This window comes from Telopea speciosissima, chromosome 3 (assembly GCF_018873765.1).
Source record: "Telopea speciosissima isolate NSW1024214 ecotype Mountain lineage chromosome 3, Tspe_v1, whole genome shotgun sequence".
In the NCBI taxonomy this organism is placed as follows: domain Eukaryota; kingdom Viridiplantae; phylum Streptophyta; class Magnoliopsida; order Proteales; family Proteaceae; genus Telopea; species Telopea speciosissima.
The window spans coordinates 2,887,419-2,913,092 of NC_057918.1; the positions used below are offsets into that span (position 1 = coordinate 2,887,419).

At 38.4% G+C, this 25,674-nt stretch overlaps 5 protein-coding genes across 7 annotated transcripts; 3 read left to right on the plus strand and 2 right to left on the minus strand.

Annotated features, from left to right (window-relative positions):
* Positions 1-2,547: 2,547 nt before the first annotated feature.
* On the plus strand, positions 2,548-2,829 carry LOC122656396. Its single transcript, XM_043850887.1, has one exon. It carries the CDS (start codon positions 2,613-2,615, stop codon positions 2,823-2,825), a length of 213 nt encoding a protein of 70 aa, XP_043706822.1. The 5' UTR covers positions 2,548-2,612; the 3' UTR covers positions 2,826-2,829.
* Positions 2,830-5,574: 2,745 nt separating this feature from the next.
* On the minus strand, positions 5,575-5,941 carry LOC122653865. Its single transcript, XM_043847820.1, has 2 exons — positions 5,879-5,941; positions 5,575-5,829 (listed from the first exon to the last, which is right to left on the minus strand). Exon 2 carries the CDS (start codon positions 5,824-5,826, stop codon positions 5,617-5,619), a length of 210 nt encoding a protein of 69 aa, XP_043703755.1. The 5' UTR covers positions 5,827-5,829; positions 5,879-5,941; the 3' UTR covers positions 5,575-5,616.
* A 3,452-nt stretch (positions 5,942-9,393) lies between these two features.
* LOC122653867 lies at positions 9,394-9,723 on the plus strand. Its single transcript, XM_043847822.1, has one exon. The coding sequence runs from the start codon at positions 9,514-9,516 to the stop codon at positions 9,718-9,720; it is 207 nt and encodes a 68-aa protein (XP_043703757.1). The 5' UTR covers positions 9,394-9,513; the 3' UTR covers positions 9,721-9,723.
* A 5,144-nt stretch (positions 9,724-14,867) lies between these two features.
* On the minus strand, positions 14,868-15,299 carry LOC122653866. Its single transcript, XM_043847821.1, has one exon. The coding sequence runs from the start codon at positions 15,231-15,233 to the stop codon at positions 15,024-15,026; it is 210 nt and encodes a 69-aa protein (XP_043703756.1). The 5' UTR covers positions 15,234-15,299; the 3' UTR covers positions 14,868-15,023.
* Positions 15,300-19,236: 3,937 nt separating this feature from the next.
* Positions 19,237-25,488, plus strand: LOC122656702 (CBS domain-containing protein CBSCBSPB1-like). Of its 3 annotated transcripts, none has more exons than XM_043851319.1 (15): positions 19,237-19,595; positions 20,162-20,164; positions 20,412-20,577; positions 20,668-20,800; positions 20,897-21,067; positions 21,203-21,281; positions 21,401-21,514; positions 22,107-22,173; positions 22,367-22,472; positions 22,572-22,630; positions 23,651-23,760; positions 23,832-23,965; positions 24,565-24,650; positions 24,752-24,848; positions 24,941-25,176. In XM_043851319.1, the coding sequence occupies exons 1-14, from the start codon at positions 19,465-19,467 to the stop codon at positions 24,845-24,847; spliced, it is 1,455 nt and encodes a 484-aa protein (XP_043707254.1). In that variant the 5' UTR covers positions 19,237-19,464; the 3' UTR covers position 24,848; positions 24,941-25,176. The 3 variants fall into 3 exon arrangements, with proteins under 3 accessions (XP_043707254.1, XP_043707252.1, XP_043707253.1); XM_043851317.1 differs by lacking the exon at positions 24,941-25,176 and adding an exon at positions 25,212-25,488 and having other exon boundaries at positions 19,240-19,595; positions 24,752-24,841; XM_043851318.1 differs by lacking the exons at positions 20,162-20,164; positions 24,941-25,176 and adding an exon at positions 25,212-25,488 and having other exon boundaries at positions 19,240-19,595; positions 24,752-24,841.
* Positions 25,489-25,674: the final 186 nt, after the last annotated feature.

Here is a 25,674-nt window from a genome sequence, read left to right on the forward strand (position 1 = left end):
GACATTACATTTAGTACTAAGGGGGACCTTTTCTGTTTTGCAGTGGTTTATAACCTAGCTAAAAATGCTCAAACAATGAACTATATCTCTGTATCTTTTGCTTAGTTGTAATATATTTTATTTTCTCACTAAAAAAAAAAAAACGTATTCATACAAGGGAGATTCTCAAGCTAATAAAATAAACTAACGAGCTTGCTGGACAGCCTAGAGTAATAGCGTATTACCCAAAAAATTAAAAAAAAAAACCAAAAAAAGTTAGAATAGTAGCGTTTGCGTCTCAATTTGGCGTGGAGAAGACTCAATAGTTTTCTTCTTCTAACTTGCTTAAGGGTGCCTTCACGAGTCACTCATTGCTATTTACTTATCTCTGTTGCTTCGAAGTGATACTTATGGATGTTATTGTCTGACACGTAGTAATTCAATGGAACAAGCTCTCCCAACTTCTCTTATGATCGTATGATGGGATAAATTAGGAAACATCCACAAGTGTCATTTAGACTCATATTTATTAAAAAAAATAAAGGTTTTCTTGTACCGTGGGAGAAGGAAAAGTACACCAATGTTCTGTTCTGTGTAGATTTTATGAAATTGATAATACCTTTAGTTGTTCCTTAAAACCTTTTGCACACCATTTAGAGTCCTCGGTCAATGGTGAAAGAATTCTACCTCGCATTTATCTAGGAATTGTCTAAATGATATCTCTATAAATGTATTTAGAACTTGTAATCTTTTTTTAATCGTCTTTTATCTTATTCAAAAAAATCTTTTAAGATAAGTATTAAAAAATAGTTTTCAAAATAATCTAAACGTGTGTTATCTTTACATATTTTCCAAGTAGACATGTATAATGATGAAAGGATTGTTGGGACTTGGGTAGAACTCATCTTTAAAAGGTAGTTCTTAAGAAGGGCTATTGGCCATTAAGGAAAGGGAATAACCCTTTTTTGTTGAGGTTTTTGGTGTCTTGACTTTTGATGACGGACTGCTGTTGGAACTTGGGTAGAACTCATCTTTTTGGTGTCTTTTTTGTTGAGGTTTCGGTAAATTTCTTATATAGGGTTTTCGCTATAAATCTGTAGCAAGAGTTCTTTCTCTGTATTGAAAATCTCAGAGATGTGTGAGGAACGAGCGACTGTAACCTTATTCTCCATTGATAGTGAAACAGATCTCATCTCACCGTGGATGCAGGTAACTTTGTCGAACCATGTAAATCTTTGTGTGATTGTGTTTGCAATTTCCATTATGATCTGCATCGTGTTAGGTTTTACAAATTAAGGAAAAAATGCCCAAGTCTTTATATGCATTTGTGTCATGGTTTTAGTGCACGATATTGGATCGGATATTGTTTACTTGCAAAATCGATAAAATATTTATACGGCATCGGCATGGATCGGCCGTATTGGACACATGTGTCCCTAATTTCACTTTTTAAAAATAGGATTTTTGACAATTTTACGTCTTGTCCATACGTGTCACTGATACAGTATCGACATGGTATCAAAATCGACAACTAGCAAAACCATTACGTAGCGCCTAATATGGGTGATACGATACCGATACCTCAAACTATGATCCCGCCTTGATTTATTCACATCCAAGGATGGCCAAGTGCTTGTATATATACATCCATATCGGGCTATTCACAACCAATGTGGGATATATACACCAACATCAGGTTATCACATCTGATGTGGGATAATTGATTTGGCATGAAAGCCCAACAAAGATTTACCTCATTAAAAAATTTTATTATACTAAAAGTAACATAAAAATAAAATTATAAATTATACACTTTAATTTAAGGGTGTCAATAAGAAAATCCCATTTATAAAACATACAATACATTTTCTTAAATTTATACACATACAAAAGGAAGGGACTTGCATTTCAATCCCCAAAAAGGGCTGTGTGACACAATTCTTTATGAATTTCATCAAAATGACACAGCAATTAAAATACTCACACGGGAGTTTGCCTTTGTCGTATAATTGATCATCTTAAAAATCTTTGAATTTGAGGTGGTGGGATCATTGATGGAATGCATGCATGACCATACATGAAAGGATATGACTTTTTTTTCTGAACTATTATATATCCAATATCCAATTCATGGACGATCATCTATGAAAAAGAATTAAAATCCAGTTATTGATAGTATCATTGGTTAACTAATAATCCTTAGTTCCTTAATAAGCAAACCATATTAGCAAGCAATCCAAACCGACCTGTTTTCTAGTCTACTTTTTCACACGCCATCTTTTCTTTTCTTTTTCTTTTTCTTTTATTAAGAACTTGGCATGCATGGAAAAGCTTAAAGCTCCACCACCACCTTCATCAATCTCAAAAGCAAAGACAAAGGAGCAACTAAGTCTAGGAATGGTGAAGAAGGAATTGCTTTCAATCCCCACCCTCATAAAGGGTAAAACCCACCTCATCCCCCCTTCACATTTGTCTTCTTTCTCTCGAAGTTTAGTATCCTACTCTCCTTCTCCGTTAAGGAAATTAAAATATCTCACATCAATATCTCCCTACAAAACCCGGCCTGCACAGACCTTGCTTGTTATAGTGTCTTCCTCCATTGAGATTTTCAGAGAGGGAGATAGCTAAGAGAGATGACTACAGATTGGGGACCGGCGGTCGTGGCGGTGGGATTGTTCATATTACTGTCACCGGGGCTATTGTTTCAGCTACCAGCAAGGACAAGGGTGGTGGAGTTCGGGAACATGTACACCAGTGGGATTTCAATTATAGTTCATGCCATTCTCTACTTCTGTATATATACTATCTTGGTCATTGCGTTTCATGTTCATATACTCGCAGGTTGATCAATCTTCATGACTACTTAATTCCTCTCAACAACTCTTTCCTTTTTCTTCTTTCTTTCTTGTTTCCCCCCTTCCCTCTCACTACTTGCAGTAAAGCAAATCGTCTTGTTGTGAGATGGGTTTCTTTTCTCTATTGTTCTGTAATCTTTGATTGACGTACTCCTTAGTTGTTCAAATAAGGAAAATAAAAGAGTTTTCTAGTGTTTTTTTAAGCCTATGTTTATGTAAAAATACACATTTCTATATCCAACAAAATCAGCCACAAGTTCGTATGGGAGAGGGATCTACATGCTACCTACTTATATAAACATCTTACAGGCCAAATCAATAACGAACGAATAACAAAACAGTATATTTCATGATGAGAGAGAAGGGAGGTTCACCTATTTAAAACCCATAGGGAAAATGAATTTTTCCATTTCCTTAGCTGCCGGCAGGGGTAGCAGTAGCACAAATGTCATGTAGCAGCAAAAATTTTTCCGACAACATATAAAAAAAACAAATACAGAATTTCATTCACTCTACATAGATATATGCCCAAGCAAGTCCCAAGACCGAACAGAGAGTATACACTACACATGATCCTTATTTATTCCAAAAAAAGCAGCAAAATTCAAAGGCTACGACAACAGGTTAGGCCACACTAAAAATCACAAATTCAATAACCCAATATCTATTATGTATCTAATAGCTAGGGGCCACTCTAGTGTATGGGTCCTTCATTGGACCAGTTAAGTATGTGATAGATTAAAGGACTTGATTTAATATGTTTCATCAATTCTGGAGTTTTTGAAGTATCGATCAAGTACTTAACATTTGGTATCAGAGCTGGACACCACGTCACAGATTCAAGTAACGAAAATGACTATCTACAGTAGAGTGAAAGCCATCAAGAAAGGACTACCTGTCGTCAGACAAAAACCTTGAAGCAGAGTGAAGCCGCTTGACAAGTGCTACCTACCCTGAGATCACATCGGACAATCATGATGCCCTCACCATTACTGTTGTGAGGCTAGTAGAATCCTTCCGGTCTGGTCTATCTTGTTTCAATTAAAAGGAAATAAAGGGAATTGATGAAATTGATTTAAAAAGGAAAATTTTGTATTTATGATTATCAATATTTTTTAAAATTCATTCGATATTTGGTGAGAGCAAGAGATTGTTGCCTAGTCACGTGGCCCTTGCACTGGTTTCGGGGCCAATGAGAGCACACGCAAGGGTATCAACATGGGTGAGATTTTTGGTTTCATAGGGTGACTTAACACAGGGACAACACGACCAGCCAATGTTATTTTTCTCATTTGAAAATTATATTTTTCAAATTAATCTATATTTTTCTTTTTAAATCAAAGTAGATTTGGTTGTAATTTGTAAAAATAAAAAAAAAAATTTGAGGAAAAGATCAGGTGGTGTGGGGATGTTTTTCCACACCCTCTCACACTTTGACCATGTAGGCCATGTATTGACACACTCTCTCTCCTCAGTCCTCTCTGACCATATGGGTCTCCTGTTGACGAAATCGTTTCATGTGACATAGGAGATTCCCGCCCTCCAACACAAGCAAAGAATTTAAAAACTAGATTTGAACTTATTAGTTACATAATCATGTTAGGTTGTGATTACACAAGTTTACCTTTTAGTATTTGATTTTATTTCACTTCCCTTCTCTTTATTTCCCTTGTAATCGGAAGGAGCCTTTCATGCTCACGTTTTAAGTAAAAAGGTTTTCCATATCGCCAAAAACTAACCCTTGTTCTCTCTCTTTTCATTTTCAGTTCATCTCCATCCAATCAAACTTGGAACTTGAATCCCAAGATAGAGAAAGGAAGAAGAGAAACCTTATGTTAATTATTAGTGGCCTAATCTGAGCTCAGAGGTCTAAGCAGGCTTCCAGTTTTGGATCTCTTTAAACACTATATTTACAAAACTTAGCCAACCAGAATGCAGAATAAGCTATACAGGATGGCTCCAATATTGCCTCGATCCAATTAATAAGTTATAGGATGGCTCCAAATTCTCTAAATTTTCTCTTAAAAGTGAAATATTTTACAGAAAATGCAAAGTCCAGATTTGAAGGTCGGTGAGGCCCAAGTCTGATTGGCTCATGGATGGGCCGAGGGCCAAGCGTGAAGATTGAAGAGTAAAAAGTGAGAGTAACGAGTGAAGAAAGAGATGGAATCTTTCTGGTTCAGGGCTAATGGCTCAATGGTATAGGATTTTAAGAACAGAACATTTGATCTGGGTATTGTTAATCTTTTTTGTAGGGTAATATTCGTGGTTAATCTTAGTACCAATAAATGAATGAAATAATCACCCAATAATAGGAAGAGGTAGTTGCAGGCAATGGCATTCCCAGTTACCCACTTCCCCAGAGCATGATTTTACATTTTAATGGCGTCTTATGTCTGGCACTTCTGCTATTAGTTTATCAGGCATTGAATCGCACAATATCATCAACGCGATGGAAGTGCACTTCATTAATTGGAGGAAAAACGAAAAGCGGAGCAAAAAACAGGGGAAAAGGGGGGTTGGGGGTAGAAAGAAGCGATGCGGATTAGGGATAGATTCGTTCCTTGATAACACAAAATAAGGCCACAACACCAAGATTACAGGGGGCACTGCACTGAACTGAATTGTTAAAGCGAATGGATTTCACAGACAAAAAACAAATTTATTAAGATATCCTAACCCTAACTCTCATAGTGTCTTGTGCAAATTACAAATACAAGATGAGGAATTAGGATATTTTAAAACACAAAGGTATTACCAGATCGGATTGGATCGGATCGGATCAGCCAGTGTAGATGTGGACGCCGACGGCAAGTATGAGGATGGTGAAGATGGCGAAGAAGATGATGGTGTGGACGACGACAGCTTTGCCGTTGGTCTTAAAGCTCCCGAACTCCACATGGCGGCTGTGTCCCGGTAGCTGAAAGAGGAGCCCCGGCGAAAGCAGCACAAATAGCAGTACTCCTACCAAAACCGGTGCCCAGTCCGCCATTTTCTCTTAAACTAGAAAAAATAGATTACTCACGCGAACAATCGCGCAGCACCGATCTTCTTCAAGAAAGAGAGAGAAGTGCGATCTAAATGACAAAACGATGACACGGTCACGATCCTGGTGTTGTGCAGCCCTGAAGACTGTAAAGGGAAAAGAAGGTCGGTCGGAAAGGATAGCACGGTTTCACACTTTCACTCCACAGTGACACGAATGCTTGGGACTTGGGAGCCTCCTTATACCGAATTTTTATCCACTTGCAGTACAAACTACAAACTATCGGTTTTAGTGCACGGTATCGGAACGGGAGGGTATCGATAATATGTAAAATTGATACAATATTGATACGGTATCAGTCTGGATAAGTTGTATCGGATAAAATTATTCCTGAATTTTTTAATTATTTTACTCCTTATCCATACCGTACTACCAATATGGTATCGACACGATATCAATATCGATGACTAACAAAACCGATACGTATTGCCCAAAAATATCTATCCTCCATATGTAGTAAAGGGATTATCAGAAACACAAGTGTTGATGAAGCGAGGTTAGATACGAAGTTTGAAAGAAGGACAACTCTCATATGGAAAAAGAAAGGACTGAAGGCTAAAGGAATCTTAGACAACTTAATCAAGAAGTAAGGCTTAGGCCTTAATGTTTGAATCCGACTGTGTGGACTCTGGACTCTAAATCATTTCTCTATCACGTTTTTTTTTTTTTTTTTTTGGGTGCATGAGGCCCCAACCCCCCCCCCCCCCCTCCCCAAAAAAAAATCCTCAAGAAAGGGAAAGGGGGGAATTTAATGAAGTTTCAAAGGGCAAAAATTGCATTTCAGTATTCAAAAGAAACTTAAGAAAGAAAGACAACTAAAAGCCCTGTCTAAGGTAATTAATAACTCACTTGAAAATAGAGTGGGCAATCACATTGACCGATCGACTAACATGTCGGAAGGTATAGAAAACAAATTCATGTGTTGATTTTACATATGAAAAAAATGAGAGGGATGGACACCTCCTGGTTATATTAGCATCTTAAATGTGGAGCCAATACTGGGGCATGAAAGAGGAGGATTTGGTAGTCTTTGATGTGTCATATAAGGGGGTCTACGTTCACATCATAAATAAAGTTTAAGGAAAAATGTCTTAACCTAGACACATGAAGGGCGAAACAACCACCACTCACCCAAATGAAAATTCTCATCCATGTTGGATGTTCCTATGTGCGTCCTCATTGGCTCTTGGCCCTCGTGCCCGATGCAAGGGCCATGTAACCTGATAGTGATCCCCCTCTCTTTAAATAAATTATATATTAAAATGAGGATGGTGTAAATGATATCTCTAGAGGTGTATTTAAAATTAGGCACATTCTTTTGATTGTCCTTTGTTTTATTCTTAAAATTTCTTTGAATTATGAATAAATGAGAATTTTTAATAACAATTTAAAAATGACATTATTTTGTTATTATCAAAAGTTATCGTTATCATGCACATTATTTGAGTACACATGTGAAATGATAAAATTTATCTTTATTAAAGAAGGAGAAAAAAAAGAAAGTTACTTTCCGTCACTTCCCCTCACTACAAATGTTTAAATATACCCTCAAACTTGTGACCTTGGGTCCAAAATGCCCCAAAAAGCGAGGCATTTATCCTTAAAATAATTCTTAGAAAAATGGATTATATGTAACAATGCATGGTGATAATAAATTGTCACCATCTTACGTGGCATAGAAGAGAAAAAACTCTTTTGTATATAAAAGAAGGGGGAAAAGATTCATACCATTATACATGTACGGATTCTTTCTCATGCTCTCTCACAAAAAAGTGAAAGCCCCACACATGTTTTGTTTTTATTTTAATTTTTTCTATTTTAAAAATGTGAGGTTCACATGGATTAATACCTTTTTCGGACCACTAAGTGGTGATATCGGGCAAATTACTTCCCACGCTAATTGCATGAGAAATCCTCTCCCAAAAAATATCATTAATGATATTGACATTTGACTATCCAAAATACCATTTATATGGGGATGAAAATTCCATCCTCCCTATGTAATAAAAGGATTAATCAAGAAGTAACCAACCATGGACACAACCAAGCAAAAGGGAAAATACAATTTCGATGATATCCTCTGGGAAAAAGGACTTCCACAAACCCAAATAAGGGTAATACAAAACCACTAAGATATAGGATACACACAAGCATTGTCGTCATCTTTACTAACAAAAGAGAAAGAGATAGACTAAAAGAAGAGAAGGAGAAGTCTTATATCCACCATAAGAGCAGAAGCTTCAATAGGGGGAGAACAAAGGATTCATGAGGCACTTAACAAGAACCTGACAGTCAAAGTGAAGAATAACTCTGTTGAAGCCCATCATCAATTCCCACTTTCATCCCAAGACAAATGGCCCTAACGTCCCCAATAATAGCCTATCATCTTGTTTCCCTTCTTTGCGAATGGACATCTTTAGATATTAGCAAGTGATTTCCAATTTGCGCTTAGATATCATCTTGTTTCCCTCCTTAACTTCCGCTGAAGTTAAGCCAGCAACTTGCTAATTTGTAAATACCTTATAAATTTTATTTATTTATTGGTAAAATATACCTTATAAATCGCAACTTCCAACTATAGCTTGATTCATGCATTTAGACTGCATTTTTTGTAAGCTAAAGTCACACTCCTAGCCTTAGGCATGGGTTAATTAAATTTTGCCTATTAAAGGTCATGGAATTTTAAAATTGGATTTGGTAAAGCATAATCGAAATCACATATATAACGGGGAAGTGCCTCTTTGGTCGGTGGCTGCCAGCGAATTAGGGTTCTAGCCTTAAGTCCAAGGAGAGGTCGTTTTCATGAGATATAATCAAGCTATGGAGCTTGGGCACCGACTCGGTAAGTTAAAAAACCAGGTAAACGGGATCAATGTTAGTCGATTAAAATTGAATCAACCAATACCAATCCGAATTTTTAAATTCGGGCACATATCCTCGAACAGAGGATCAAAAACGGGTAGGCAATCGTAAGAGATGGGTGTTGTAAAGTTTGTCCGATCTCTAACTATGGATTCAATCGGAATCGGCCGAGTATGATCTCAATTCCGATCCAGAATAATCGATTCATGCTGGATTTCTATGGTTTAAGCCGATTCCCGATTAATTCCATCTAAATTAGAATCAGACTCGGTCATCACAGATTCACAACTTCATAGATGGTAGGATCCTAATATTTTTTTTAGTGCTACTAAAGTGCTAAATGGTGATTGGCGACTGCACTCTGCCTACCAAGCCTCACTCATGAACGCATTAGGGGGTAAAGGATGGCTGACCACCAACGGACTTCTGAAGAACAAATAAACAAGCATATCCACAACTGTGGCAATGGACAAGAATAAGTGGGTTGATTTCATGGTGATGGTGGAGGGTTGATATTCTCACTTTATAGGATTCTTATTCTGCTTTTGCCATCCCAAAAATTCAAAAGTGGAATTAAAAGAGTCGACAAGATTATGGAACCCAAAGCTCCTTTAATACACACACTGCACAGAGAAAGGAAAAGAAGAAGCTTAATTCTCTCGTCTACAGAGGAAGTAAAAGGAGAAGAAATCCATCCTCCTTCAGTTGTTTCCTCACTTGGCCAAGAACTGTAGCTGGGTACTAGTATTTACTAAGCAAAGTGTAAGTAGAATGAAAGATTGGGCAGCTCTGATAATAGCAGTTGCACTATTTGCGTTTCTCACACCAGGAGTGATCTTCCAAATGCCTGGGAAGCATCGTCCCATTGATTTCTTGAATATGAAGACTAGCCCTGTCTCCATTTTAGTACACGCCACCATCTACGGTTTGCTCCTTATGCTGTTCCTTGTTATTCTTCGTGTACATCTCTATGCCTAATTTTGAGAAAACTGAGAAGCCACTGATTTTATTATCTCTCTCACTAGAAGAGTTCTGCTGCCATTTTACATTCTTGTGTTTCTTCTCATATTTGTAGTCGTTGTTCCAGAAAGCAGCTCAAAGTGTTTCTTCCTTTTTCTCTTTTATTTCATCACATTCTCAGATGATAGCTCTGTCATGTGACCTTTGATCTGTCAAAATTTCAGCTTGAGTTGTTTACAGAGAGGATGCCCAAGCTGCATATTTAATGTTACTCCTCATAGAATTTATACTTGGTCAAAAGTCAGAAGAAAATATGTATGGGTGTGCCCTCACTGTGAAGAGGGCCCAACCCTGCATCAACTAGACTCATTAAATCATGTAATCTCCATCAGTTCCTACTATAATTTCCCTTTTTCAAATATGCAAGTATCTATATTCTACGATGAAAGATCATAAAGGCATCCATTAATGGGAGAAGCAGTGGATGGACACTATTAGAGTAAATATCAATTGCAGATAGTATTGAGCTGCCTATAAGATCAACTATAATTTCCCTTTTTCAAATATGCAAGTATCTATATTCTACAATGAAAGATCATAAAGGCATCCATTAATGGGAGAAGCAGTGGATGGACACTATTAGAGTAAATATCAATTGCAGATAGTATTGAGCTGCCTATAAGATCAACCACAAGTACATTCTCTATAACAATCTGAACAAATGCTACCTTTTAACAGCAAAAGCACAAAGGTTGATGCATTGAACAGCTGCGACAATTTATAGGGCCTTGTAACAGCCAAACACAGAGGGACCCTCACCCCAGAATTCAGGTTCATGATCCACCTTTCCCAGGTAATGTTTTAGTTGGTAGAACAGCCAAATCCAAGAGGTGATCCATGACATAAACAGTACTCCAGATGTCAGGATTAAGGGCGCGTTTGGTAACGGTCTGAAAAGAACGCCCGTTCTTGACTAGAAACGTTCTTTTGCGTTTCTAGTTTGGAACAGCATTCTGAGACTGAAAATGGTCGTTTGGTAACGGTCTCAAGAACGCCGTTCAAACGAAAATGGTGCTTGGTAAAACCTGTTCTTCCTTATTTGATGTTAATTACAATAATGACATTTCTTTGTCAATTAGACCAAAAAAAGACTTGTAAAATCCTTTTCTCTTACCAACCTTAGCATAAAATTAAAATATCTCATTAACATAACTAAAGTAAGTATAAAAATATGTCAAATTTCAAAGATGCCATTAAAATTGGGTTCTTGTGTGGATTAGTGGCATAACTGACTATGCTATGAACAGTTGAATAAAGAGGGCCTTGGTGGACTCGAACCACCATCCTCTTGGAACATGCTCATGTTCCAAGTGCTCTACCAATTTGAGCTAAAGACCTATCAAGTTGTCAATGAATTAACACAACAGATTAAACCAAATTATATTCTCCATTCTTTTTTGAATTAATTTGCAATGAATGATTTTTAATGGCCCAAGAAGCACAAAAGAAATCACTCAACGAAGCTATGGAAAGGGAAAGCGCTTTTACCCTATATGTGTGGCCTGTAATCTCCAATCTATACAATCTTTGTCTTCAATTCTAAGCAAATCCCAATTTGCACTCTGCTAAAGTCTTCCCGAATTTTCCTTTGTTACAGTAAACTTCCAGCATCTCCTAACAACAAAATTAACAATTAAAAATGGAACCGAATATATTTTGCTGGTCTGGTCCTTAGGAGGTCCTTTGATCATTAATACTAAAATAGTACATGTCATGCAGGTTTAACTTCCCAGGTGAAAGCCTGGAAGTCGTCATTTTCTCCTCTAAAAAGCTTACAGATTTTGGATTTGAGTTCAAGTACAGCTTAGAAGAGATGTACAAGGGAGCCATAAAAACAGCTAAGGAGAAGGGTTTGCTTCCCCTTTCTAATCCAAACCCAACTCAATAACACTAGCTGGAACGCTAAACCAAAATCAGAGGAAGCTGGAAAAAAAAAACACAAACAATGAAAGCCAAGAGGATATAAAAGGAGGGAGGGGGCAGAAGAAGAGGAATTAGGCACAGCATCATAATGCAAAATCTCTTCGATTCTCTCTACTTTAACCTGAAGCTCCAAACTTTAATTCCTAATTACTAACCAGACTGTTCTGTGTTGTGCAATTGAAAAAAAAAAATAAGGAAACACATTCATAATGATCCTCATGCTTTTGTAGGAACATCTCATCATGATCATCCCATAGAGAACTAGTTCTACAAATTCATAAGTGAATGTACTAGAGATAGATGTATCTTTAAGGGAGTCTATGCATCAAGGACATCATATTTGTATGTTGCTTTACCTTTTATTGTATAGAGCAATATCTGGTTTGTCGTCCCACTTAGTGGGGTTTCTTTGTCTTCTTAATTGAAGTGTTTATTCATTTAGAAAGGGGGAGGTGGGGGGAAGAGATTGAAATACAACCAAATGCTCTGTAAGAATTATTCCTTTAGCTTGAGACCTGACTACCATGCCAAGCCTTCCAATCTAAGCTACCATCTTACAGAACATAGTCCAGCAATCACATAATATCAGTCCATACAAAGAAACCAGTTGATTAACACCTGAGCTCAACCAATCGATAATATTTAATACTGAAAACAAAATAAATCAATGTTGAGCAAACCATACAGGTTTGTTCTAGATCAAATCAGCCAAAAGAACCCCAATCATCAGGCATAATTTGAGAACCAACCAAATTCAAATTAAAAATCCCCCATTTTCAATCGAATTACCTCACAAAGCTGATGTGAACACCCAGGCATCGGTGAACAGCGGAGCAATCGATGCAAAGAAAAATCCCATACGTGACGAACGCCCATGTCGGATTCTTCGCATTGCAATCGAAACACATCTGCATCAAAAAATCGAAACAAATGAACAGTGAGAACCGACAATGAATCTGTATAGATCCGCAACTCTTAAACCAGATCTCAAAATAAAAAAACCAATAAAATTGAAATAAAAAGAGGAGGGAAAAACAGAAACATGAACCTTGTCACAGGTCATACAAAATTCCCAAATCACACCAAAAAAATCCCTAAAATTACAGATCATACAAAATTCCCAAATCATACCAAAAAAATTTCTGAAAATCCCATACCTTTTCGGCTGAATCCTTTGAAGTATAGGATTGGTGACCCAATTCGAAGACAGAGAGAGTGAGAGAGAGAGAGAGTGCGAGACAGAGAGAGTGAGAGGGAGAGAGCGAGACAGAGAGAGCCAAAGAGAGAGAGAGAGAGAGAGGAAGCGAGAGAGAGAGAGAGAGAGAGAGCGAGGGATAGAGAGCGAGAGAGACATGAGATCATGGTTTGGCCGTAGTTGCAGGTACCTTCTCTTCCTCTGCTCCTTCTATTTTCTTCTCTTCCCCTACTCCTATTTCCTTCTCTTCCCCAGATCTATCGCAAGGAGGCAACGAGCCTGTTGGCTTCTTTCTCAAAATCACGGGTTTTCACGATATCGCGATGTAATTGTTGTTCTTGTTCTTTGCAGACCGTCTCTGAGACGATCTGTAAAGAACGTTCTTTTGGTGCTCCAGATCTCCGGTTCGTTCTAAAAGAACAAAAAAAAGAACCCTAAAGCCAAGCACTTTTTCATGTTTTTTTGTTCTTTTTGAACAAAAGAACTATTCAAAACGGTGTTCTGAACGTTACCAAACGTACTCTAGGAGTTCGAACCCTTTTGTTCTTTTATAACTTCCCATTTGAATTTTGAAGCCAGATTACTGAGCTGCTTTGTCATGCTCGGATTCATTATTTGCATCTGGTAACTACATGTGAAAATTCCTCGTATGCAAAAATCTATGTCCTCAGTTATAAATGTTGCAGTAGTTAAACTACCACACATTTGATTTTCATCCATGTATATTATTTCATTGAAATCTCTTACAGGCTCGCTTGTATACAGTTTTGTAAAGATTGAGTTATAATTTTGTTGGTTATCTGGTGACTATTCCCATCATACAAATTTCCCATTCATTTTACTGCCCAGAAGGGAGGAGGTTCAAACAAATCCTGGGGTGAACCAAACTACGCAGACCAAAATTCAATTCTGGTTCTAAAGGTTCAGCCCAAAATGGCAAAGAACCAAATCTGAGACAGGCATTACATTTTATTTCTCCACAGCCCTGCCAGTGAGATCTCAGCTGTTTCACCATGATGTCTAGGTCTGTCAATTCTCCATCCATCAGCTCTCATAGGCAGCGTTTGGTATGCATTCTAGGTTGATTTTGCATTCTCGGATGATAAAAATAGTTGCTTTTATTGCTCGAGAATGTGAAATCAACCTAGAATGCACTCCAAGAATGCATACCAAACACAGCCATAGTCTCCAACTCATGCTTCTTAGGCACAAAATTTAAGTGGTCCATTACCTTTGTTCCATCACTGTTGCTCTCGGGTTCTCTGGTTTCATTATAGAACAGTTCCCCAGATCAAAGAAGCCATGTCGATGGAAATTACACAATCTGGCTTATCTGTGGATGCCACAGTCAACCTTCTTCAATTCTAAACCTTGGATATGCTTATATTAAAGGATCTCCAAAGTCTTTGGCAAAGAAGGAAGAGTTGCAAAACTCAAAAGGAGATGATAAGAAAAATGAAAGAACATGAGAAGAATGTGAACTCAAGAGAAGGTACTTGGCATAAGGCTTAATTGAAATGAGGTGACAATCAAAAAGACTTCTAAGCTCTCAAGCCACCTAATCGAGCATGGTAAAGACCACAAAGGAATTGGCATAAACCCCTAAACGATTGTAGGTAAGATCTTCCTTTCAATCAACTGATTAAAGTACAGCTACGAACCAATCTGCCGGTGATTAAAATATTTCATGTTGTTTAGAATTGTAAGTTCGAAGTTTTAATCCCCAGAATAGAAACCAGAATCATATGCTTCGGACATCCTCCATTGAAGAATTAAAAGTCCTTGAGTTAATTCGCCAGTATTGTTCCTCACACCAAAATGTCGGTAAGAATATGAGATCAGGTCCCATTGTGGTAATGTAATGAAACAATAGAAATACAAATACAAGTAACCCGAATCTGAAACAGCAATGCGGAAGAAAAAAGATGAATAGCTCACAACAACAAAATCCAGATTAAAAATAAAATAAATCACTTGTGAATTGTGATAACAAGTGATTTATGTCAGAATTCCCTACATAGCACAAAGAACAGAGAAACGGGAACAACAATGTGAGCAAGATATCAAACGAAGAGAAGCCAACTTAGAGACACTAGGCAAGGAGGGAACGAAAAAAGTCCACCACGAATGCAGATGAAGATGATCAACCAAGGTAGACGTGAACTCCAATAGCAATCAAGAAGATGCAGATGAGAGCGAAGTAGAGAATGGAGTGAACCAGAATCGATACCCCACTGGTCTGGAAGTTGCCGAACTCAACGAACCGGTTCCGCCCCGGCACCTGGCATAGTAGACCCGGCGTTAACAGCACGAACAGCACAACGGCCACGAACACTGGTCCCCAATCCGACATCTCTGCTACTTCTCTGCTCTCTCCCCTCTGGGCTTTTCTCTCTCTATCTCGGAAGATAGATAGATCGATCGATTAGTGATGGAGGAGCCAGGAAGTTGGGAAGTTGTGAGTAGCGCGATAGGAATTGGATGCATTTTAAAGAGGGTGGGGGTTTGTTGGTCTTATTTTGGAATCGAGGACAAAGAGGAAAGCTAATGGCTACTGGGTCTGTGACTCTGCGGAAAGTGAAGCTTAGGGAATCAAGTAACTTGGATTCATTCCCGCCGTCCCATTTGAGCAATCTAATGACACCAGGACAACTATCTTATTACAGATGAATAAACATTTCATGTGTCTTAAAACTTAAAAGAAAGGGGACAGATACCATCACCAGGTTAGGGTGCAAGAGAGAATCTCTTCATCTAAGGTGATCCATCGTTGTGACTAGCAGGAAAAGTGGATGTTTCCTCCACAAGTCCACCCATGGTGGAGTTTGTCGTTGGTTTTTCTAGAGCTGCGGTTGTGCCCAATAAAAAAGGTGGAATGGGAAGGGCAATGGATCATTTTCATAGGGGGTGGGGGGGGAGAGACAGACTTAGGCTGCTTACAGCATCAACATGCCCAGCCTTTACCCTATATGCAATGATAATATAACCTATGCAAAAAGAACTCTGCCTAAGAACGTGGCTTATGCCACTCCCATGTGTCTATCTCTCTCCTCCCCATGTGACAAGATGTCTTTGCTTCTTATTTTGGGGAAGAGAGATAGACACAGGGAGTGTTGGCGTAGGTGGTACTCCCAGATGGAGAATCACTTCCCAAAAAATAGAAAGGGGTTTGCTGCCAAGCTATGTGGACCAATGGGAGTATGTACAAGGGAATCCAAGGGGAGGGGCAAGGTGGTCATTTCATTGCCCCATGTGAGAAGGCACAGGAGGCGCTGCCGAATGCTATCTAGTCGTGTCTCCTAAGCTCAAACACGAGAACACTCGAAAATACAGCCTTACAAGGCTACATCCCATCCCATGAAATAAATAATAAAAATAAAAAAAATTTGCATCCATAATGATGGTCTTGTATGCACTCTTATTGGCCCTCACACTGGTGAAGGTGTTACACAATCAAACAACGATCTCTTACCCTAATAATATAGCTTCAAATTGAAGCTTAGTGCTTAAACACCATGGATCTATAATGTACTGCTCAAGGCTTAAAAACCGAAAATTAGGATTCGAAACGGTCTAGTTGATTCCTATCCAATCCTAGATCGAAATCAATCAAAATCAGTGAGGAATTGATGAAAATTAGCTAACCCTAGTTTTTAATAAAAGGATCGATCAAGCCAGATCAGCCAGAATCGGGGATTGGCCTCACAAAATTTCAATCCTAATCGTCGAATCTGACTGATCCGATCTGATACTGATTGTTGAAACTCTGCCTGCTAGCTAATGCCATATCTGAACTCTGGAGTTGAAAATTTGGCGCTTTTTACTTTTAAATTTTTTATAAAACTGCTTTATGTATGGGGTTGCTTGCATACTAATGGAGCAACCAAGAAGCCGAGCACAGGATTCGTGGGCCTTTGTGGATATTAAACTTGTCCCAATGGACTTGGATCATCTCTTATGGCACGCAATCCTCCTGGACTATATAATATTCCTTCACGCGGTCTTACTTATCGCCAAAGCTGAAAAGGAAGGTCCATTATGGAAACCAAACCCAAACACTCCAAGGCCGCCTCTCTTCAAAGTCTAAACAAACTTGGGAATTACCCAACTCAGCAACTACAAGAGAATCTAAAAGTGGACTTTGAAACATAACATGATATGATGAAGAGACAAGAATGTCTTAAGGGTGATCCATCTCCATCACCAGTGAACCATAAGAAATTTGGGCAGCACCCCAACACCTCCCCTGCTTCAAAAACGGCTGGTAACAAACTAGAATGGCCCTTAACACAACACAGTTCCCAAACAAAACAACCCCCAAGTGCTAAACCCTGTCCAGCTGATTTATTCCAGTTCTTCATCTACTACCTGTCACCATGAACAAAAAACCACTTTAGAACCGAATTTCGGAGTCACTTCTCTTCACAATAATTGTGAAATCAAGCTGCACTCCCCTTGGTGTGAGCCATATGGATGATCAAGTCAACCGCGCGAGAGGTGCATCAAGATGAAAAAGTGTCAATACAATGACATCTTTTGATAATGCTTCTTAGTAAGTCATTTTCAAATTATTTTTGAAAAGTCTTTTTTAATCTTTGACTTAAAAAACTATGAGGAATAAAATTATGGAAATCAAAAGAAAGTGTCCAGTTCCAAGCACACCCATAACGGTGTCATTTAGACAATATCAAAACTATTCTATGTTTTTGTCCGCAATTGCACAAATCATGCTAAATAACGAGTAGACACCTTTTTCATAAATAAAGGAGTTTAACACCTTGAACGAGGACTTGAGATCGACTCCTATTGTTGATCCTTTGTAAATTTTCAAGCTCTAAGGTGATGATAACTCGTGTTGATGTGCGATGGCCCCCATAGATTGAATCAAAAGAGGATGTTGATTGGGTCTTTTGTAGGAATAGAAGCCACGCTCTTGGATAGAGAACACCTCTCCAAAAGATTATTACTTAATCGAAAAGATTGAATTGAATCCTCAAAATATTATAAGATATAACAGATTGTTGGTTTAAATTGGGCACAAATTCCAATCATAACGATTGAGATATCTAAAAATTTGATGGCATTTAAGTCTTATTGTTACCAACATTAAGAATCAAGGGTGTCAATTTAGAATTGGAATAGGAATTCGAATCGAAAACTGGAACTAAAACCAGTTGTTTAATGCCGAACTATTTTGAATAAAAAAAGCTGGATTCAATTTTATTTTTGGAAATCAAAATTTCATTTTATTCAGTTTTAAGCTAAAACTAGGTTTAAACCAAATAAATTATTACCTATAAATACTAAACCTAAATCGAAACTAAATCATATTAAGTTTTAAAAATATTAAAACCCGAGTTCTAAGATTTTAGTTTTCACTTGGTCTTCGACTATCAACTCTATTCACTTTTCATTCATTTGTAGTTCTACACTTATATGCTTGTTTCCTCTTTCGTTAAAGTAAAACTGAGTAAAATTGAACTAAAGAAAATCAAATCAATTTTGGTTTGAGATGGTGATAATTATTCCTTTTAATTTATACATATTATATCTCGAATTGAACCAAAACCAAACCAAAAAATCAAAATCAAACCAATTGACACGCTAGCCATACGGGTACGCACCTGTGCCTTTTGCCAAACCAAAAGAGCGTTATCTCAAACGTGGTGCTCTAATGGAGAGTGGACCCACCAAGTATTTGTTGGTGGACCTGTATAACTGATTTTCACGGATGAAAGTAAACTAGCTAATTGTCCACATCACCGATCTCCTACGCCTAATGTTTTTCTACCACCCATTAAGTGCCACGTGTTCATTTACTACGGTCAACCCATACAAGCCTTAGGACCGTCACGAGAGTGGAGACTACTCCACTAGAAAGTTCTAACCTTGACGGCTGAATTTAACGCTCTATTACAGATTTACAGTGCCGCCGGTAATCAACGATTCCAAATTACGAGGAACTGGGCTTGGTTTCATTAACACGTGTCACTTTGTTCACCGTCTATTCTGAATATAATGCCAAGAATTCTGATCCAACAACGGTGAATACATTTCACCTAGATATAACGCATCAACGGAAGCTCTTCGATCCTGTGAAATTGGAGCATTTCGGTTGGAATCGTTGACGTCCGAGAGGTTTACTGCGCGACCCTTGAAATTTGGAGTTTCAGGTTGTACGAAACAATCGAATGTTGGCCACTCGTTAGGGTTTCTCTTCGTTCCCACAATCGACCCGCCGGTCGGCTTTTCTTCGCTGGAACTGTAATTACGATAAATTACCGGCGGCGATCGTTCTCTTTCCATTCTGCACAAACTTGTCCGGATTCTTTAGGGTTTAAGTAATCGGTTGGTTCCTCCTTTGTCAAGTCTTAGCTTGAATTTATGATTGATGAGCGATGCAATTCATCGGATTTTGCGTTCGAAAAGACGTGGAATTTGGTTCGAAAGCTGAGATGCAATTGGTGAATTTTCCTTGTTAGCTGCTTAATCTCTTTCGTTGTTTTTCGCTTGAGGAGGGTCTGTTATCTTCTCTTCGAAAGGAAAAGGATCAGAGATTCGTGCCTTTTGTTTTGGCGGAGAAGATGAATGATCAAGGAGGTTCCTCCAGGAGGAGCATGACTCAGTATAGCTCGTCATCGCAAGGAAAGAAAAAATCTTTTGACAATGGAAGCAATGATGCCGGCCGTAAATCAGTTGCTTCATCTCGTTCCATGTATGGTTCCTTGGGATTGTGCTCTCATTTGATTTTTTTGCCCTCTTCTTTATTTGTTTTTGATAAGCTTAAATTCGGTCGGTTTAAATAGGAAGAAAGGGTCTTTCACTATTTTTATTTTGATCATTGGACTATTGGGATCCGAATGATAATAAGAATTGATGAGGTTTTTTATATATCATGTTAACGTTTTCATATATTGTTGCGGCAATTTAATTCCTTATATCGAATACCAATTCGATTTTGTTTTCATTTTCTTGGTTATATTTCCAAATTGAATTACTCTGGTTAGAAAGGAAAATAAGTTCATTAACAGCAGTACTTTAGTCCTCACAAATGTATTGTTTGGGTCATCGGATGCCATAAAGGAAGGAGGAACGGTATTATTTGCAACACAACAATTGGCTAGGTGAAAAAATCCAGTTCAATATATCTTGCAGCTATCCTGAACTGCGAAAATGATTCATTGGTGCTGTCTATTTATGCATTTGGCCTTTGAAACTTTGGTATTGAATCCACTTAACGCCTTCAGCTGGTACTGTTTTTACTTAGTGTTGCAAGTTCAGGATGTTTGGAATCTTTCATAAATGTTATGTGTTGTGTGTCTACCAAAGTGGTTGGTGTATTAGGAGCCTCTCTGCACTTTCTTCCTTTCTTTTTAGCGTGATAGGTCATGCCACAACCTAGACCTACCTCTGCATGACACAGAACTGCTCCTTTGTCTCCTTAATTTACAAGAATTCGACTGAGCATGTATACAGAAAGTGGTGGAATTATAGTCACACATTTTTTGCTATTTTCTTATTCTGTTGACAGGGTATCTGGTGAGCGTACCGTAAAGCGCTTGCGGCTGTCAAAAGCCTTGACAATACCTGAAAATACTACCATCATTGAGGCTTGTCGTCGGATGGCTGCTCGCAGAGTTGATGCTTTGTTGCTCACGGATTCAAATGCTTTACTTTGTGGAATTCTAACAGACAAAGTATTACTTTATTTTCTTGTTGTTCAATGTTTTCTTAGATGTCAACAGTTTTAAAGTTTCTTAAGGTGTTCCATTCAATTTGATTTGAAGGATGTAGCAACAAGAGTCATTGCTCGTGAGCTAAACCTTGAAGAAACACCCGTCTCCAAAGTCATGACAAGGAACCCAGTTTTTGTTCTTTCAGACACATTAGCTGTGGAAGCACTGCAGAAGATGGTGCAAGGTTGCTAGAGTCTTTGAAGCACACCAATTTATTTGTTAAACATGTTCACTCTTTGGGGCCCTCTAAAATTGAAATCCCAAATATTTATTTCTGTAGGGAAATTCAGGCATTTGCCTGTTGTGGAGAATGGAGAGGTCATTGCTTTACTTGATATAGCAAAGTGTCTGTATGATGCCATTGCACGTTTAGAAAGAGCTGCTGAGAAGGGAAAGGCCATTGCTGCAGCTGTTGAAGGAGTTGAAAAGCATTGGGGGACCTCAATCTCTGGTTGGTGGAGAGCGTCTGCCATGTTGCTTCTCTTCTCACCTCCCTCCCCTGCATTTCCTATGGATTACTTTCTGTTTGACTTGTCACATTATAAATTTAGTACTGTTGAGAAGTTTATTGTTGGTTCTTTTACAGGTCCTAACACATTCATTGAAACTCTTCGGGAGCGAATGTTTAAGCCTTCGTTGTCTACTATCATTCCAGAGAATTCAAAGTAGGTAATATCCTTATTTGGAATTGATATTTTTTATCTTACAAAGCCATTTGCTTTGGGATTTATTTTTTATGGGGCCATGGCTTTATGCCACTTTGATTGAAATTGAAAATTTTCAGGATAGTAACAGTGTCACCCACTGACTCAGTCCTAACTGCAACAAAAAAGATGCTTGAATTTCGTTTAAGCTCTGCAATTGTAACTGTTGGGAATAAACCTCGAGGAATCCTTACGTGAGTATCTTCTGAGGCTTGTTGTTATATATTAGACTTATTTTTATTTCTGTAGTTACCTAAACACGCATAGAAGTCAGTTGTTGCCTATTAATTTTCATTTATGACTTAGGGGTTCCAAGTTCTAAACCTTATCTCAGTTTTAATTTTCTGTTAGAGGCATAGTTGTCAAGGTGTCCAGGTGCCTTGGTTGTTTGGCGAGCACCTAGGCGCCTTGTTGGTGTCGTCTTGTGTCCAGGTCCCCTTCAACGCCTTGGGTCGCCATGATAACTATGGTTAGAAATACCTAAATCTGATCTGCATATGAATGGATTGACTTCATATATATTTAGACCTTATCCTATATGAGTCCAATCCATTTACATCCCTAACCTGCTTAGTCAATGAGTCAAACTCTCACACTAACACATCCAAAAATGGGTCTATAGGAACTTTGTGGTAAACTTGTTATGTTACAATATTATAGCCTTACAAAGGTGCCATGATAGTGAAACCTCTCGTCTTCCCCTCCACCCCCCCCTCCCCCGACCTTTTTAATAATTTAAAGAAAATGAAAAGGTTGTAATTTCTGTTTCTCAATTCTCTTGCTTAGTTCAAAGGATATTCTGATGCGGATCATTGCACAAAATCTTTCACCAGAGTCAACTCCTGTGGAGCTGGTATGGCCATCAAACATAATTTTCCCTAGCTGAAGTGAAGCTGCTTATTGTTACCTTTGATAACAATAATTTGAATTCTGTTTTCATTCATGAAGAAGAGATCCAAGGAGCACGCAATATTTTTGCTCTTCTTGCAAATGAACTGTACTTTCTCTTGGAATTTGAGCATCTGGTACTGTACTCTGTTATCCAGGTCATGACCCCAAATCCTGAATGTGCAACAGTTGATACACCAATTGTTGATGCTCTGCATAGAATGCATGATGGGAAATTTTTACATCTTCCTGTTGTGGATCAAGGTATTTTTGCATTCAGATAGAAAAGAAAATTTTAGTGGTAGTACGAGTGCCTTTGATTTTTAGTACTAATTTCTTTTAAGTTTGGATGGCTTGCTACAGATGGAAGCATTGTTGCTGTTATTGATGTAATCCATATCACTCATGCAGCAATAGCCACAGTAAGTTGCATTGCCACTTTGTGGTCATCTTATGGCTTTCATTCCTGCATCTATTTTTACCTTCGCTTTTTGAAAAAAGGAACATATGTATTATCTGTGTCTTTGTGTCATGTAGTGATGGTAACTTCACAAACTTGGTATCATGATACTTGTCAATGCTTTTTAGGGAGGAAAAGAAAACCTCAATTATGTTTTGTTACTCCTCTCATGAGGCAAGTTCCTGGTTCCTCGCCTGCTATCTATCATTCCTCCCTCCCCCATTGCTCAGGGTGGATGCTTTGTTGGTAGTCATCCTCACACCATATGGAAACCCTCTTTGTTGTGTCTTTTTAATTAAGGATTTGAATTATTGGTGGCTGCTATGACTAGGGGAAAAGTCCAAAATACAACTCTTGGGGAATTTCAGGGTAGCACAGACATGGCTGGGACAGAAAACTGATGTTCAATCTTGAAGATCAAGTTTCTAATGGGCAGCCTGGATTGCCCATGTTGTCCATCAATGTGCCTAAAAAGAGGGGTAATGAAGGGATGATACAAAAATGAAAAAAATTCCAAAGAAATGTAGGCGGCATTCTATTATATTGAGAATTCTCTGGATGTATAGATATTTGGAATTTTTACCTTCTAACCAAGCAGCTGTAAGGCAACCAATTTGCTCATTGCACCTCTGAGGGAGGATGGAAAAACAACAGAAGTTACAACATATTCTATCTCATTTCCTTCTGCATTTTTCTTTATTGCTGTCTGTAAGCTTTATCATCCTTCTGAGGTGGTTTTGTCTTTAACAAATCATATTTGGGTGTAGAATGTTCATTATCAATTAAATTATTTATACATGTTAATGATCAGTGAGACACCTGCACAGAACATTCTAAATACACTATAGCTGCAAACCTAGGATGAAATAAATCTTCCATTCGTCAAATGTTTACCTATTTATCTTTCTTGTTTTCTGTATCAACTGTGAATGTTCCTGTTGCCCTAAATAATATGCTCTAATGATTTCTGGTATCAACTAAGGTGGGAGGCACTGCTGCGGCTGGAAACGAGACAACAAATACTATGATGCAAAAGTTTTGGGATTCTGCCATGGCATTGGGACCTTTGGACGATGAAGAAGAGACTCGGAGGTATTCACTCTTATAACTAAAATGATGTATCTAGGATTTAATACTGTTTTCTTACAGTCTTATGTTTGCAGTGAAGGATCATTAAAACTGGCTTCTGACGGGGCAGAGACTGGGAGGTCTGCATCTTTTAGTCCGTTTAGCATGCCTAATACCTTTGGCTTCAAGATTGAAGATAAGAAGGGCCGGATGCATAGATTTATCTGTGGTATGTTTCTGCTTTCATCCTCTAAACCAAGATTGTGACGTCTGCTGAATTATAAGGTGCTTCAGATGACGTGAAGGACACTTTATGAACTTTTTAATGTAGTGTACTAGCAAGGAGTAGGTTGGTTCAATGGGTCTTATAGGAGAGCCATCATCTTGGGGAAGCCGACACAGTTGGATGATCCTGACTTCATTGTCATCCAATTTATTAAAAAAAGGGCGTACCAGTGCACGAGGCACCTGCCACTGCGGGGTCTGGGAAGGGGCATAATGTATGCAGCCTTACCCCCGTTTTACGGAGAGAGGCTGTTTCTCAACTCAAACCCACAACCACTAGGTTGCAAAGGAGCAACCTTACCATTGCACCGAGGTCCGCCCTCTGTAATGCTGGCCAAAATTGATATGGCAAATGGTCTGATAAATCAATAGATTGAAATAATTGAATGGCTATGACTGTTGTTTCCTGGCCTAGGAGATGATGGACCAATGTAATGCTGCTGACAGACCCTAGACTCTTGATTAGCCTAACTAGTTTCCTTGTCTGCTTAATTGTGTGGTAATACTGCTTATTTGATTTCCTTTCCCGTTGCTGTTTCTCAGATGCTCGTAGTTTGACAGATCTTTTAACTTCCATCGTCCAGAGGGTGGGAAGTGACATCGATCGGAACCACCTGCCGCAGATTTTGGTACTTGAAACCCTTTGGCTATATTTTAATTTGTTACTGTTGTTAATATGTATGTGTGTGGTTTTACATATGCCTAAATTTTTCTGTAACTGCTCCTGTAGTATGAAGACGAAGATCGTGATAAAGTTGTGATTTCATCGGATGGTGACCTTGCAGCAGCTGTGGACCATGCAAGACTGGTTGGTTTGAAGGTATGATCATACTATGATCGTTGCTGTCCCCTTTTCTAGATAGGAAAATGAAGGTACTCTTATATTATAGGGGTCGTTTAATGGTGACTATCTTTGGGCTTCCTAAATATGCATGGTGTTCATGATGATATTTATATACATAATTCATAAACCTGGATACAACCACTGTCCCTTTCTGTTTTATTTCTTTGATCCAAGGGAACTCTTCAACATTTGGTTGACTTGGTCTAGAATCACACCTTTAATGGTTGAAGTTGGCACTTTTGGACCTGTTCTATTGATTGATAACTAACTGTTGCCTTCTATTCATTTATTATTAGAATCTGTTTTTTCTTAACATACTGGGACACTGATTGACAATTCAAAACAGAGTTTGAGGCTGCATCTAGATTATTCAGGGTTGGATGATCGGAGGGGTGGTGGTTCAGGAACTTTGGATTATGCACAAGGGGATGCATGGGCTGCTGCATATAGTGCTGTTGCAGCTGGGGCTGCACTTGTTGCTGGACTTGGTGTGTTGGCATTTTTGAAGAGATCTAGTGCCTGATTAGTGTCAGATGTTCTGGTATTACCTGGAATCACCGGGAGCACACAAGTTGTTGGAAGAAGCAGCTATTGGTATGGAAGGAATGCAACTTCTGTATTCCAAGGCATGCATCCGTTTTGTTCCACACCAATTGTGATTTGTATGGCTTCTCCTGAAAATTGGGAGAAAAAGGGGAAAAGAGTAGAACAGAAAGAAAAGAATGCCAAATTTGGATTGGCTGTATTGTTTTAAGGCCTGGGTTTGTAAGATCATTGAAAGGGTCATTTTTGTCTCTGTGGCAATTGGA

What these genes read in the sequence shown, in the direction of transcription:
- LOC122656702 (XM_043851317.1), top strand. Translation starts at nt 19,465, where the DNA reads ATGAATGATCAAGGAGGTTCCTCCAGGAGGAGCATGACTCAGTATAGC. An exon ending in GATGCATAGATTTATCTGTG is followed by an intron (nt 23,966 to 24,564) that starts GTATGTTTCTGC and finishes GCTGTTTCTCAG; the next exon opens with ATGCTCGTAGTTTGACAGAT. An exon ending in ACCACCTGCCGCAGATTTTG is followed by an intron (nt 24,651 to 24,751) that starts GTACTTGAAACC and finishes CTGCTCCTGTAG; the next exon opens with TATGAAGACGAAGATCGTGA.
- LOC122653866 (XM_043847821.1), bottom strand. Translation starts at nt 15,233, where the DNA reads ATGTCGGATTGGGGACCAGTGTTCGTGGCCGTTGTGCTGTTCGTGCTG.
- LOC122656396 (XM_043850887.1), top strand. Translation starts at nt 2,613, where the DNA reads ATGACTACAGATTGGGGACCGGCGGTCGTGGCGGTGGGATTGTTCATA.
- LOC122653865 (XM_043847820.1), bottom strand. Translation starts at nt 5,826, where the DNA reads ATGGCGGACTGGGCACCGGTTTTGGTAGGAGTACTGCTATTTGTGCTG.
- LOC122653867 (XM_043847822.1), top strand. Translation starts at nt 9,514, where the DNA reads ATGAAAGATTGGGCAGCTCTGATAATAGCAGTTGCACTATTTGCGTTT.